The sequence below is a fragment of the Delphinus delphis genome, chromosome 16 (genome assembly GCF_949987515.2).
Source record: "Delphinus delphis chromosome 16, mDelDel1.2, whole genome shotgun sequence".
NCBI lineage: Eukaryota > Metazoa > Chordata > Mammalia > Artiodactyla > Delphinidae > Delphinus > Delphinus delphis.
The window spans coordinates 39,728,346-39,744,937 of NC_082698.1; the positions used below are offsets into that span (position 1 = coordinate 39,728,346).

Here is a 16,592-nt window from a genome sequence, read left to right on the forward strand (position 1 = left end):
TAAAGTTTCTGGAGTTCCTGGAGCATATAGTAAAGTACCTTATGATATGAGTTGGAGCTCTTTTAATGTTGAAGGTGAAGTAGGAGAACAAGCTAATGACACCTGTCTTGTTCTTCCATCCACATCAAGCCCTCCAAAGCTTCTAGCTCATTCACACACAGTTTAGATCAGCAGAAGCTGTGAGATGAGACCTACCTACTATCTGAGAATGTCCCCTGGAAAACAGGGGCCGACTTGGGGAAGAATAGGTCACTCTGGAATCCTTGTCAGAAAACTCAGTGTTTTGCTGCTAGGGAAAGACACTTGGAAAAGCTCAAATTGAAAACTCATCCTTTTCTAATAGAGATTATGAAGGTCTAGAGTAATTTTTCCAATGAAGTACAAGAATAGAGATTTTATTTGGACAGAATGTTTGACATAAACACAAAATGCAATTTAGAAAATACCTGATGAGCTGTACTTTGTGCCATCCCAGGCACAAGAGAAGCATGCCAAGAAATTATATGAATATTGATATGCGGGGCTCAGTGTTAACCCTTTATTTGCTGAGCTGAGGAAATCCTTGGGAGTCCTGGGCAGAGGGCTGGGCAGAGGGCTGGGAATAGTCAGGGAACTTAGGGAAGTGGCTGTTTGTTAATAAGTAAACCATGCTTACTTAGTAATTTGTATGTCCCTATGGATGCAGACCAGCTAAAGTATTACCTCTTCCCTTACCACTCTTCCTGTCTCCTTCCCTGAGGTAATCCTTTCTCCAGGATACTTAGAGCAGGGGCTCTTAATCTTAAGGATGCCGTGGACCTATTTGTCACTCTGAAGCATATGGATTCATCTAAGAATGTTTATAAAAGCATAAAAAATATACAGGATTACAAAGAACCATTTATATTGAGATACAATGATAAAACATTTAATAATTGTGATAAAATAACACATTAAACATGAGATCTAGAGCTCTAGTAACTACCATGAGTTCAAAATAATGATGAAGGTAAATTACATTTAAGATATCTGCAGCAAATGTAGGATGATATAAAAATAACCATGGTTTCTATTGCTGTCAAACCACTTACTGTGGGTTGTTGCCTATACGTATGGAAGAAATGCTAAATTTCAGTAACAGGGTAGTAAAAATAAAGATGTCGTCCCACCTCACATTCACAAATCCTTTGTGTTTCATCCACAGACTGCTTGGGACCCCATGGATCCCAGGTGTCTCCATTCAAATTCCTGTAACAAATACCGTAGAGTGGTTGGCTTAAACAACGAACATTTATTTCTCAGAGTGTTGGAGGCTTGAGGTTCAGCGTCAGGGTGCCAGTATGGTGGAGTTCTTGGTGAGGACCCTCTTCCTGATTATGTCCTCAGGAAGGACATAGGTGTGTGCGTGGTGGGAAGGAGGAGGGAGAATAAGAAGTGTGTATTGGTCTTCATCTCTTCTGGCACAGAGATCCTAAAATCCTTGGAATTTCCTAAGTGAGGAAAGCAACTGACCATAGGTCAGATTTGGCAAGGATGATAGTTTGTCGGCCTCTGTACTGGGTTGCAAGTTTCTTGAGGGCAAGAATCATCACCTTGTTTTCTGTCCCTTATATATAGCAACAGTGTCAACTAGATTGGAGTAAAATAAATATGGGCAGAATACTTACTTGAGTCTATAGGTGCTCTATACCTACACATGCTTTCTCTTGAATTTCTCCAAAATTCAAATTGGGCAGCAGATGAATTCCCCAGTAGGAGAATTTAAGCCAAACCCAGATTTGTGGTTTCATAGTCTAGCACCATTTTATGGCTCATTCTTCTATAATCTTGGTGTCCCCTAAATGAAGGTCAACTTTTGCCTACAGTGAAGATATTCTTAATGTACTCATACACTTAGAGATCCCAGAGTAATGGTAACTTGTATCTTTTCCACAGAGTTCAATCTGGCCTTAACCTGAAAAAAAAGAGAAATGTTTCCAATAGCGAATTTTAGATACATACTTGAACAAAAAGGAAAATCCCTTCCCAACCCTTTTTCTGCTTTACACTCTTCAGATTTATGTGTTCAACAACAGTAATCATTGTGAAAATCACAGGAACTGTGAAGTGCTTATCCCCTACAGAGATTAATATACCACTTAATATCAAAGGTAAATGGATTTTTTTGAATGTTCTCTAAGTTATGGAAGCAACAGACATATACTCTAGCAGGCTGTTTAAGAAGCAAGATGTTAATCACAACTCCAATATAACCATACTTGTGACAGCATTACAAGGTGATTATTAGTCATGCTTGCCCACCTGTAAAATGCTGACTTGACTAATATGCATATTGGCAGCATACAGAAAAGGTGTTGGCACCTTGCCCAAGGTCATGGACAAACTTGAAGTTTCATTAAGCCATATTGATTATCATGCAAAATATCGAACACAGTTTTACTCAGACATTCCATTTACATGGGCTGTTGAAATCAAGATAAAAATCCTGAATTCTGTGAACTTAATTTCAGAGATCGTTTTTCTACACATGAATTATGATATCTAATAAATTCCGTTTAGACATTTTAATGTAACCCTAGAGTCTGACTAGGCATATATATTTTCTGCAGGTGAACTTCATGTACACAAATTACATTAATTAACAATTATACCCAGTGTTTATCAAATAAAAAGCAAGTTTCTTGCGTTGGGGGAAGTTAGAGAAAACAAGACAGGGACTTTTCTCAGAGGGAGTGTAGTACAAACTTATTTGAGGTAATGTAATATAGACAGAGATAATTGACCGTGTTGGTAACATGTGCAAAATGCCAGTAAATGACACAGAAAAAGCTATAGTTGTAAGACAAAAAGGTTGTTTATCAGGAGAGACAAGGGATGGAACCTGGCCTTGAAGTGTGAGCTCAGACTAATAGTGCTGCAGGTAACTTAGTACACACACACACACACACACACACACACACACACACACACACACACACACACACACACACACACACACACACTTACTGCTGTTACTCCATTGCTGCCTTATTCACTAAGACCCTCCTCACTTCACTCCTGAATTACTGTGGCCTCTTCCTGGCACTCCTTACTCCTTGTCTGAACCTGTGCGCACAGTGTATCGGAACAGTTTTCCTCACGCTGAGCTTTTATCATATTAACTACTGTGCCCTATGGTTTGTACAAAAAGTGTTACTTTGATGGCGCCAGTGTTGGTCCGTGTTCTGCTTGACTCCGGTGTTTCTGAATCCAGTGTGTCCCTCCTAGATTAGTCTTTCTCAGCTATCACTATGATATCTTTCGATTTACGAGATGTAATAGAAGCTTTTATATACTGTTACCAGGAGTATGCACTGTGATGTCTTTCTGCGGGGCAAAGCCTTAAAATGTATATATGCTTTATTTCACCTTGATATTATGCTTTTAATCATGCCTTTGTGCATTTTAAAAATATGTATAATACAACTATTTATTGTTGCTATTTTTAAAATAAAATTTGTTGGCATATCCTAATTGGTCCTTTGGAAGGAGGAGCGTCTATACTGGAAACACCTGGGAACCATTAAAAATGATGAATATAGAAAATACTTTTTTTTCTAGTAAGCATTTAATTTTTTTTTGATATCCCCATGGTATATCCTTTAACATTGTGGTTCTTTGTTTTGTTTTGTCTTTTTAAGATCTCTAGTAGTTTTCTGTTGTTCATCAAATTAATCCTTGCTTCCTATGCTGGCTTCCAGGGCCCTGCATCAACCTACTCTCAAACTGTGTAGCAACCTTATAGAAATCTCAACCACTGCAGTCTGTTTTATCCCTGACTGGACTCCCACGGCCCAAACTCACTTCCAGTTGTGCTCTTGTTTATGTACTTTCCCCACTTGACTACTCTCTTCTCGTTCAACTCCTATCATTTTTTAAAAATAAATTTATTTATTTTATTTATTTTTGGCCGCATTGGGTCTTTGTTGCGGCTTTCTCTAGTTGCGGCGAGCGGGGGCTACTCTTCGTTGCGGTGCACGGGCTCCTCATTGTGGTGGCTTCTCATTGTTGCGGCTTCTCTTGTTGCGGAGCACGGGCTCTAGGCGCGCAGGCTTCAGTAGTTGTGGCATGTGGGCTCAGTAGTGGTAGCTCACAGGCTCTAGAGCACAGGCTCAGTAGTTGTGGCGCACAGGCTTAGTTTCTACGTGGCATGTGGGATCTTCCCGCACCAGGGATTGAACCCGTGTCCCCTGCATTGGCAGGCGGATTCTTAACCACTGCACCACCAGGGAAGTCCCGTTTCGTTTTTAAGGGTCTACTTCTTATGAATCTTGTCCTGATTTTCTCAGTCCTTCGTGGCTATATCATCCAGTTCTATGGTTCGTCTCAAGTAAACAGGTGTTCTGGAAAGCAGCCTGGCTTCAACAGAGGAACTAGAATGTGACTGGAGAATACCTGTGAGATGAGCGTTGTTTTCTGCTGAAGGTTGATTTTTGAAGGCTATTTGGAATGGAGCCTTGCACACACCGGTCCTTGCTGCTTTGTTCTTTTTCTACTTAACCGACCATCTTTGTTCTCCAGTAAAGAGCTGGCCAAGGGAGGAGTCATGTTTTCTTTTTTAGCTTCAAACAATTTTGCAAGGAAAAATTAGGTAAAGTTCAAAGATAAAGGTTTGCTCTAGAGTGCAATATTCCTTTTGTCATCTTTTTCATCTGTTCCTCTGTGGATTACTTCTGGCATACTCCTGCAAGGCACATACATGGCCTGATTACTCGAGCATTTTCTCCTCTCCCTTATGCCCAAATCTTGATCTATCGCATTCACTGGGCTTAGTCTGAGAACCGAAGAAGAGAGAACTGCATTCGTCAATTTTTGTGTTTGGATCACTAGACTATACCTCAACCCCATTCACTGGTCCTGCTCAAACCCCTGCACAGCCCTTCTCTACCCCATACTCCATGGGTACTATATATGAATTGTCTTTTTTTAGTTCATGTGCTAACTTAAAATATTTCTATTATGAAAATTTGCAAACATACAAATAGAGAGCATAGTAAAACATGCTTCTTGAATACCCACCACACAGATTCAATTACCAACCTTTTTAGTGTACTCTTTTAAAACCCAAGTTTATCTTAATATTTTGTTCTGTTACGCTATAACATCTGTCTTTCTCAAACTTGTTTTTTAGTCATGTGCTTAATAGATCGAATAGTGATCTCTTCTGTGGTATTCAGTTTCAATACTTAATTATTCATTGTCAAAGACAGTGGTATGTGAGAGAAACTAAAATTAAACAAACATAGCTAATATATTGATAACTTCATATGGTAACTTTGGGCACAGGTTACAATTTAATTGTAATTATTATTTCTATTCTATTAAGTTAACCCCTAAACCTGAAAACTAAATTTTCACCTATATTTTTAAAAATTAAAATATGATCGATCATGTGAGTCATTAACCCCATTCTGGTTACTTACCAGGGAGTGTTATTTCTTGTGAACGTCTCTTATTCTTCATCCGATTTCCTTTGTATATGGTCTTGGAATTACTAAATACTTTCAATGTGTTCTTAGACCGTCTCATCCCTTAAGGACATAAGAGCAACAGGAATCTTCCTTATAGACATTAATACTAGTATTGAAAATTATGAACTACATTTTGTCTGTAAGAATACTTCTTAACTAAATAGGATAGCATTATGATATTAGCTTTAAACCAAGGTTAATCACTTTTATTCCACTGAATAACTCCTTGCTTTTGCACATTATAATTCACTGTTGAAATTCTTTAATTTTTTTTCCTATTTTTTTTTTCTTTTTCTGCAGCTCTTGTAAATGTGAAACTCTGGGCCATTGATCGACAATGTTTTCAAACAATAATGATGAGGACAGGACTCATCAAGCATACCGAGTATATGGAATTTTTAAGAAGGTAGGATGCTTTCTTTTCTCCTGAGAGTGTTTTATTGTCTTTTCAACCTTCCTCTGAAACGCAGCCCGGGGAACACTTTTTGCCTTTATCTCAGTCTTATTAGCCTACAAATTTGTGGAAGTACAAGACTTTGCACTGGCTTCTTTCTATTTCTGCTGCCAAATTTCATGATAGGTGGTTAAGTCAGAACTTCAGAGTTTCATCCAACATCCTCTCATAGAGGAGAGCAGCATAGAGGAGAGAAGCAAGTGAGCATTTGCAGGAACAATGACAACAAAAAGGATATTGAGTCCATCTCTAACTGTTGATCAATTAATATATTTACCTCTTCTAAAGCAACCCACAGTATAAGACCGAATCATCTCTGTGTGAGGTTCTATATTAAAGATCAGATGACTAAGATGAAAAGTTCCAAGAAGAAGTTTATTATCCTTTAATCCTGAATTTAATTTCCCAAATTAAATTCATTTTATGTTGCAGTTCTGAGGTATCAAAAGCTTTTCTTTTCCTGATATTATATATTATGATAATAACTCAGTATACCATAGGAATTGGAAAAAAATGCCAGCTTTCGTTTCTTAGGAATATACTGATAGTCACTGAAATTCATTTGTCTCTAGGCTTATTTTATTTTAAAGAGTATATATTATCATTAAAAAGAATATTGACAACTTTGACTTTTTTTGAAAAAGTTATTTTGTATAATTTTTCTTTTGAAACAGAACCATCACTAAATAGTGATGTACAGAGTATGTGAGCTAAATGGGAGTGCAACACCAATTGAGAGTCCATTTTTGAGAGCTAGAATGTTAAACTGGCCTTTTTATTTTATATTTCTGGTGAAGAAATTGTTTAAATGGAGTCAAAAAATCATATTTTGTGTCAGTGATAGAAAAATCTTAATGGATATCTATTGAATTTTCTTAAAGGCAATTTTGCTGTTCCTTACTTGGGTATTTCTTTTGGTTAACTTATTGTTTCTGATTACATTTTTTATTTCCACATAATTTTTCTTTATTCCTGGTAAAAGGACAATAAAAATTCAAATATGACATCAGGTGAGACCTATTAAAAAAATTACTCTATTGTTAAGGTGTTGGTTTTTTTACTAAAGGTGATTGAATGAAACAGAAGTGGAAATGTGAATTTCTTCTGTTTGAAGATTAGTATAGTTTGCGAGGAAATTAAATTATTCAGGTGCCATCTGTGTATGTTATATATATATATATATATGTTGATATGTGTGCTGATACATAGATGTGTGTATGTGAATGGAGACAGAAAGAGATAAGAGTGAATGTCCATTTTTAAGCCTTTATTAAAGTACAAGTTACTGATTTCTTGTGATGCAGCCCTGACAGAGAAAGATCCCAATTGGTAATCAGTGAAATGCTTGTCTGTGGGACAGAGTTAACTGTTTGTCTCACATACCTAAGAGCTGGGTATTTATGATGCTGGTTTCAGCTTCCATAAGTTAGTTTTCATAAGGAAATGGAATGAGTGCCAATGCTGTCTTTCATGGCTCCAACAAAAACTCTTTATTAGAGGCACAATTTCAGGAAATTGTACATGTCTCTGTGTGTGTGTGTGTGTGTGTGTGTAATTGATCCTGGATATACTTTTATTTTTGTATTCTCAGAGATGCCCAAATTTATCATCTATTTTGACAATTCAAACCTTAAACAATAAAAGTTGGTTCTCTTAGATTGCGTAAACATTTCTTGTTGGTCAGCTTAGAGCAAGTGGAGTTGAACTGATTTACTAAAAGAGACAGGCACTGACTTTGATGTCACTCTTCATCTGGCCACTCTGTAAAACATCAGGTCCACATCATTTGTGTATATAGTAGTGGGCTGGGAGTCCAGAAAGGTGACAAATGACCACTGTTGCCTGGGGCCAGCTTTAATCTTCCTAAATTATTACTGTGACCAACTGGTTCTCTTTCTACAATGCTCATAGTTCCTGTTGAATTAGTTACAGCATCATTAGCTGGGTATTCAAGGTCCTCCCACAGCCAATGGCAGCCTGCTTTTTCAGCCAGATTTCTTCTCGCCCCAGGCAAACCAAATGATTCCATGTGCCCAAGCAGACCTTGTGCTTTTATATAGCACACTGCCTCTGTTGCCTTTTCCCCCACTGTCAATGTTTAAGTCTCTCTCTTCTTTTTATATTCAACTAAAAGCTGCCCTTTCCACAGATACTGATGGTTCTACTGGGAAGCAATCTCTCTCTTCTCTGGAGCTTCATTTCTACCATGTGTGTTATTTTCTACTTTATTATAATCTCACTGCTAAACTTATCTCTACTTTTAAACTACAGACTTTTCGGGACTAGAGCTATTTCTTAAGCATCTTGGTATTCTTCTTTGGCACACAGCTTACCACTTTGTAGACAGGCAGTTTACAGGGCAGTAAGTGTGGGATGAGTACGTAATTTGAAGGGCCCACTGGAAAATAAAATTCAGGACTCCTTTTGCAAAAATTGTGAAAAATTTCAAGACACTGGTGGCATAGTATGAAACCAAGTATAGTGATCTTCTAATCTTGGGCCCTGTGCTATTATACTTGTGAAACTAAGAGTGAGTAATCATTCCTCCTTCACTTTCCCAGGTTAATACTTTCTGCCATTTATTTTGCAAGGCTGTTGGAATGACATAATATTCCCCAAGGAAATGTAGATCTTGTCAAAAACTAAGATGACCAAAATTAATTAAACTTCTCTACCATAACTTCAGAACTTTTTATTTCCCTGTTTATTGTTGATTTTAAAATTCTGCTTACTACTCTTACATTATGTAAAAGCTTTAAAAGTTTATATAGTTAAGTCAACCAACTTTTTACTTTATGGTTTCATGTTTAGAAAGACTTACTTTATCATAAAAACATAGACTTAATACTTAAATCCTCTGTAGCAGCCTGTGTGTGTGTGCACGTGCGCTTGTGTGTATGCGCATGGCGGGGTGTTTTTCTCTAATATGCTTGCTAAAAACTTTCATCTGAATTTTTCTACTATAGATACATATACTTCATAGTTTGTTAAGGATTTAAGCAATGTGACACAATCAGAAAAATTAAAACTCTAGCAGATGGTATTAGAAATCATCAGAATTCTTCACAGTGAGGGTCTCTGGTACATTGGAATGCCTTCCTAATGGAGGACTTTCAAGGGTAGGGACAGGCTAAAAGAGGAGTGATTCTGTATCACTGCTCATCTCCCCATACCACACTTCACTTTTCTAAATAAGCAGTAAATTTGGAGGGTGAGAAAAGGAGGGGACATATCAGACATGTAAATGCATAGACAAAATGCAAGGATTTTTCTTATCAAAGTCGGTTTTTTTCATTCCAGTGTGTTTACTCATTTTGTAACCACCATTCGTGTGGTCTGGCCTCCTCTTTGCTATTAAACGCCACATCAGACCGTGATTCTGGTCTTTAATCCTATTTAGTTGTTTCTCTTTTGTGCTTAAATTTCACATTCCCTGATGTAAACACATGTTCCTATGCAAGCATAGCAAAACCAAAAAATATGCAAGGGGCAGTGCTGCGAAGCAAGGTACGATTGCTATAGGTCCAGTAGCGATTTTGTGAGATGCATTTTCTATCTTCTTTGGCTACTGAAAAATGCTGTTGTTTTGCAGATGGATTCTGAAAAATAACTGCTAGAGTTAACTGCCAGAGTTAATTTGTGTTGCTTTTTTTCTGAGCATATTCTCTGTGCTACTGTTGGCACAGACATCTATACCCGAAGGAGCATTAGAATGCAGTTGTGTGACCACTGGGATATGCTTGAAGGAACTGGGTTTTCTGTTGGCCCCAAACTATGATGATGCTGAACCTCTATTTATCTTAATGCCTCCCTGACAAATCAGAGACACAGCAGGGACTGTTTGGAATTTAAGCTACTCAATCAAGCCTGTCGACCCACAAAAAAACCTTTTCTTGATCCACTAAGGAATCTTTTGGTAAGGCAGATATGCTCGCATCATCATTCTGCATAAAACCTTTCCATGACTACTACTCACTCCTAAGATAAAGTACGTCTTTGGCACCGTCGTCAAAGCCCTGCTTCCTCTGGCTACTGCTGACCTCCCTAGGTTCGTCTCACTCTCCATCTTCTCCTTCCTTGTCTTCTCATTACCTCTTTGCTCTAGTCCCCTGGTGAGCCTTCATTTCCTTATATGCTGTGTTCCCTCGCAATGGAGATCCTCCTAAGACACTCCTCTTCCTTGGAATGGATGCATTTTCTAGGGTGATCTATGGTGTAGCACTCTGGAAATGGTGTGCCATTATGGCAGAAAAAAGAATCTGGTCTCAAACAATTACAGATTTCTGATTTACCTTCCTTAGGTTGAAAGAGAAATTAATAGTATTAGCCACCAAGTTTCATGTTGTATTTTCAATAAGTAGCGTTTTAAAGTTTAGGGATTTTGAAGTTCTTTACCTATTTGATTCTCAGCTGACTCTCCAACCATTAAGGTAGTTTTCAGTTTTGGGGTTTTTTTTTTGTTTTTGTTTTGTTCTGTTTTTGTGGTACGCGGGGCTCTCACTGTTGTGGGCTCTCCCGTTGCGGAGCACAGGCTCCGGACGCGCAGGCCCAGCGGCCATGGCTCACGGGCCTAGCCGCTCCGCGGCATGTGGGATCTTCCGGGACCGGGGCACGAACCTATGTCCCCTGCATCGCAGGCAGACTCTCAACCACTGCGCCACCAGGGAAGCCCAGTTTTCAGTTTTAAAACTAGCAGTCATGTGGTTTGGCCCTCTTTGGGCAGAAGAGTGGATCTTCTTCAGGGATCTCTGATCAGATCCCTGGAAGCTAATTTATAACAAAGCCCAAAGCTAATGGCTCCCTATGAGGGCCGTAGCAGCATCCACATACAAGGTGTCCAGATGAGGAGTGGACCTTTGGCAAATCATAGAACTATTCGGTTGATTAATCCTTCTGCCCCAGTTTTCTCATTGAGAGCCCTGGTATACATTTTGATGTTGTGTAAAGGTTCCTTATTCCGTATGTCCATTCCTAGGGAGTAAGCCCAAATCTAGTTTGTTATCCCCCCTTATTCTCTAAAACAATAATACTTGTATATACATCTAACATATAATTAAATGTTACTTACATATGCATATTAGAAAAGTAAGTGATTCCTTTAAAAAAAAAAAGCAATATGACTTTGTTCTAGAAACTTCATGCTATCCTTTGGATATCAGAATGACCTTCACTATGTGGATAATTTCATTTGGGGTTGACTCTGACTTCAGTCTATATCCCAGACCAACCTTCCTGAAATGTCTCTTTAATTGCCTTACATTTCTCTCATCTGGTAGTTTTGACCACACCTGTCACTAGCAGCGGCCTAGCCTACATAATGATGCATCTTCATGTCTGGTCTGATACATCAATAATGATTAAATTTTAGTTTTAGAAAAATCTAAGACAAGATATAGTTTCATCTCTGTGCGCATTTTATAGGTGAAGGAATTGAGTCTCAGAGGCCAAAATAAGTTCACATTCAGTTAGAAACAGAACTTAGAACTCAGGCTTCTGAATTCCCAGTCTGAGTATTCTCCCATACCTGGACTCAAGTTCACAGTTCATTCACAGCTTCTAATGAAGCTCCTCACTGTAGTGAACTTAACATGAGGCTGGGTTAGTGGTATTTTCTTTTTGCCTCTCCACAAAGGTAACATACTTAGATTATTAGTTTGATATTATATAGGCTTTTTTCTATACTCTATATTTTTACTTTCGGCCTGGGGTAATGAAATTTTTAAATGCCTTGCAAGTTTTTTCTTCTCTGATCCAGTTTAAAAACCCCCCAGATTTCATTTTCTTATAACTCAATCCAACAGGTCACCTTGTTTGTCAGATTTTTATTGTTTATCATATTTATAAAAACATAGGGAGAGATTTAGAGTTCTTTGAGTAGAATACAAACTTGTAAGGGATATGAGAGGTTGCTCATTTCACTAATGAGAGAGCCGAGGCCTAGATTGGTTGTGGGAGTTGCCCAAAGTCACACGGACAATTGGTAGTACAGTTAACCCTTGAACAATGTGCAGGTTAGGGGCACCAACCCCCATGCACTCAAAAATCCGAATATAACTTATAGTCAGCCCTCTGTATCCATGGTTCCTCCGTATCTGCCATTGCACATCCTCAGATTCAACCAACCGTGGATCATGAGGCACTCTAGTGTTTACTATGGAAAACATTTTCATGAAAGTGGACCCATGCAGATCAAATCCCTGCTGTTCCAGGGTTAACTCTATACTGATCCAGCTCTCTGCCCTCAGGTAAAGCTGAAATTCAACTGTCTTTTGTTCAAAACCTCCAGCGTATAACTCAACACGATCTTGACTAAACACATGTTCCAGTGTTTCACAATTCCTCTAGGATATGTTTTAATACTCCTGCTAAGATTGCTGTATTGTCCATAGGAAGAGAAAGTAACTGCTTACAGCTGCCCTTGTAATGTCAGTTTTGAATGACAGATGTGGAGTGGGGTGTGCAAATTTACATTTTTAACAAGTTCTCAGGTGATGCTCATGCTTTTGTTCTGGGGACCGCTCTTGGGCATCCCTGATCTAGGATATAAGATGAAGGTAGAAAATATATTTCAAATATTTTAAATGTTTGTGTGACTTGTTATGAAAAGAGTATTTGTTTAAATTTTGGATTCAGCATCTTATAGGTATGTAATCTTAGGCGAGTTTCTTTAAACAGGCTCTCAGTTTCTACAACCAAAAATAGGGTACCCTCCCACGATGAAGGATTATAATTAGGAATAAACAAAATACGATAATATGAGCAGTTACTGAGTGTGTGCTAAGCAATGTTCAAAACACTTTAGATGTATTAACTTATTTAATCCTCAAGAAAAATCTTTAAAGTAAGTACTAACATTTACATTTTACAGATGAGAAAACTGAGGCCTAAGAGTTAAATAAAGTTCCACTGACTTTGTCCTTGGTGTATCTGGGTTTCTTCCCATTTACTGTAATTTTTTCTCTAATATTGCCCTTTCCCCAAACCTCAGTAATTTTTTCCTTCCTCCCACCCCTGAGGATATGTTCTTAGAAATAAATACTCTGTAATAGCATAAGAGCTGTCACTTTAAATGATGATGAATAAAAGTGATGATGTCTTAGAATTGCTTAGGCTCAGTGATGTTTGGAAATCCACCACCTGTATGTCAGAAGGCACCATTATTACTAAAATGGATATTAAATAACCAAGAACTAAGGGTCACTGTCTTTTGGCATCAGAGGAAAGTGTTTGTGGCTTGAAGCTCCTTTCTACCCTCGCACAGATGGTGGTCTTTAGGCAGGACCTGTCCTTGCTTAGTTAAGCTGAGTTCTGTGAACTTCTTTAAGGAATTGCACTATTTGGGCGTTTATTGATGGAGTATCTTTGGTACACTTTAGTCTGAAGAAATCATGATGCTACTCATGATGCTACTTTTTGGGCACAAATTATGTAAGGGACAACAATATAGTCTAATCAACTTGTTGAGATCACATTTGTGGAAAAGCAAAATCACGATCCCACTTTCCCTAGATTTTATGGGGAGAGATGGCAAAAGAAGGTGCATATGAAAATAGTTTTAGGGATTTTGGACCTTTTTAAAAATTTTTCAAAGGATAAGTGACAGACCTTTTAAGCTCTTAAGCTTTGAGCTTTAATAGAGCTTTTCTAGAAGATTGTGAAACCCGCATTAGAATTAAGCTCTGCAAAGCTGGCATAGTTTTAATTTGACGGCAAATGATGTGATGAATAAAGAGGTACTTTCTCACACCATTTTCAAGTTGGCCTGCTTACAGCCCATTTCATGGTAGCAGATCCATTCTCATTAAAGGTGACACAGGAGCAGATAAATGTAAGTGGCCATTAATTTCATGTTGTCATCTAGCATTTGCACAAGTGTCTCCATATTGATCCTTTTTAAAAAGAACATGTAATCTGATATTTGCATAATGATATAGTGATTAAAATTATTCATCTACAATGTTTACGTATAGGCATACTCACCTCCACATGTGTGAATTCCTTCTAATTCTTGCAAATGATTAATAAGACATCTGATTTATGGTATTTGTGGCTAAAATTGTCCATTTAAGTCAAGTAATGAGTCTTATACAGACAAGTACTGTTTGGCTCTGAGGAAGACAAGGCCCCAACTAAGGGACTTAGTACATTGATTCATTATGCTGCTCATCCTGAGGCTAAGCTTGAAAGGATGTGTCCCTTTGGGGATTGTAGGCTGACTTTCCTCCATCATGTTCCTAGGATAGTTTCTCAACACTGGGGTTTAAAAAACTAAAGCCGTGTGATAAAGCAGTTTAATATTCCTTCATTTTATTGCTGTAGTTTTGATCCTTATAAATCATTTCTGTAGTGAGACTTCTGTATTTTTTATTGAAGTATAGTTGATTTACAATACTATATTAGAGGCTTATTTCATTTCTGTATATTTCATGCTGAGCCTACTTACTGTCCTATCTTTTTAAAATGTTTTGTATGCCAATGATTGGTGCATCTGGGACGGTGTTGTTTTCCATCAGGAGAATTGTTCTGTAATGAACAAGTTCAGAAGGAATCCATGAGCTTTTAGGGAAACTAAGAACGGGGAGCTCCTTGGATCCCGGCAACCTAGATTTCTCCACTAGATGTAGAAATCTGCTTCCCCACAGCTGGAGAGACATCTGAGAATCTGGAGTGTGGATGAGGAAACTGTTGAGGGACAAAGTAAACATCCGGGTGATTTAGACAAAGTACGTGTCTCAGCTTGTACGTTTTATCTGTCCTGGGAAGAGGAGAGTACATCAGTTTGTTTAGAAAAAGCCTGAATAAGGAGAAATATGACTCATAGTTTCTGTTTCTAGGGGGGGTGTGTGTGTGTGTGTGTGTGTGTGTGGTTTTTTTTTTTTTTTTGGCTTGGAATAAAGTTATTCATAATTTATTTACCAATATGACTTTACCAAGGTGACCTCTTAAGCTTAGAATCTGGCTGTTAAGCAGAAAGGGTATCTCCAAACCAGACAGTCCTGCTTTTCTGCTTTGCCTCGGGTGTAGGGAAAGTGCACTGGAATAGGAAGCCATGAGAGGCAGCAGCTGGCATGATGTCTGGTAACAGAAAGACGGGCTGGGTTCTGATCACTCCCCCACAGTGAGAGTTTTCAGAGCAGTGAAGGAGACAAGGGAGGAAACAAGAACAAAACAGCCCACACCTGCTACTTTATACACATTATCTCACGTACCTTTGACGGGATTCTTTGAGGGAGTTGGCGTTATTCCCACTTTATTGAGGAGGCAACTGGAGTTACGAAAATGGCAAGCTTTCCCACCATCACACAGCTGGATTCAAAACCAGACCCGGTCCCAAAGTCCTTGTTCTCTTGATCACATCAGGCCAGCTTCCTGAAAATGGATAATGTCAGGAGATCAATAGATGAGTATTTATTATTTTTTTATATATAGAAGAAAAGTGCCAATTGGTGAACATATTAAAAAAAGTCACAAGGATAAATAATGACAAAATTTATTTGGAAATTCATTTCTTGATGCATTTCAACCATTGAAAAAAATTCCTAACATTAATTTGTGTGTAATAATCTATCCATATATGAAAGGAATCGTGAGGTTTTTTTCTTTAATAGGATTTACTTTTTTTTCTTAATTAATTAATTTATTTAGGGCTGTGTTGGGTCTTCGTTTCTGTGCGAGGGCTTTCTCTAGTTGTGGCAAGTGGGGGCCACTCTTCATCCCGGTGCGCGGGCCTCTCACTATCGCGGCCCCTCTTGTTGTGGAGCACAGGCTACAGACGCGCAGGCTCAGTAGTTGTGGCTCACGGGCCTAGTTGCTCTGCGGCATGTGGGAGCTTCCCAGACCAGGACTCGAACCCGTGTCCCCTGCATTAGCAGGCAGATTCTCAACCACTGCACCACCAAGGAAGCCCCAATTGTGAGGTTTTGAAGAGTTATTTAAAAACAGAGGGGAGAGGATATTTTTTCTTTGAAATCTCCTGATAAGCATAGTATTTTAAAATTTGTATGTATACAACAAATGATAGAATATTTATGTCAGCCTAGGATTCCAATTAAGCAGTGTAACTTCAGTTATTCTATAAATACATAGGGTTTAAAATTATTCAGTACTTTGAAGAAATTCTGTTTTCTCAGTTGACTGGATGGGGTCCAATGGGTAAACAGTGCATTCCATGTTTGGAAAACACTCCTTAAGTCCTCTGGTCTGTTGTGCAAACAGATAAATTAAAGTTGCCTCAGAGGATGGACTTGTTTGTTTTATTTTTTGAAAGAAATTAAATCCATGAGTAAATTTAACACAGACAAGGCCAAGATTTAAGGCAATACAAGGAACATATTAAAATTCAAGGACTTTAGTTGCAGAGAATTCTGAATTCTTACAAATTTCATCTCTCTTTTGCTCATATGCACTCTGAACTCTGTATACTTATAAGTAGCATTGTTTGCTGAAATTATGTCCTGGTGTTAGAGACAGGGGAGTTACAGGGAATGAGAGATTTTTGCTGTTATTGTTAATCTATGTTCCAATATCACCTGGATAAAAATATGAAAAGATACTATAAGACTATCCAAAAGATAAGTCTGCAAAGTAGCTAAACCCTAACGAGCAAGAAGTTACTGACTGGTCTTTTAGTAAAGTTAGTGAATATTATT

General features: G+C 38.2%; 1 protein-coding gene across 1 annotated transcript in view; it reads left to right on the forward strand.

The window, feature by feature from the left end:
- LOC132439843 (cGMP-dependent protein kinase 1) overlaps nt 1–16,592 on the forward strand; it is a 1,104,652-nt gene that overhangs the window by 675,812 nt on the left and 412,248 nt on the right. The window contains exon 4 of the mRNA XM_060034572.1: nt 5,790–5,895. Within this exon, the coding sequence (XP_059890555.1) occupies nt 5,790–5,895 (106 nt within the window). The remainder of the gene's footprint in view (nt 1–5,789; nt 5,896–16,592) is intronic.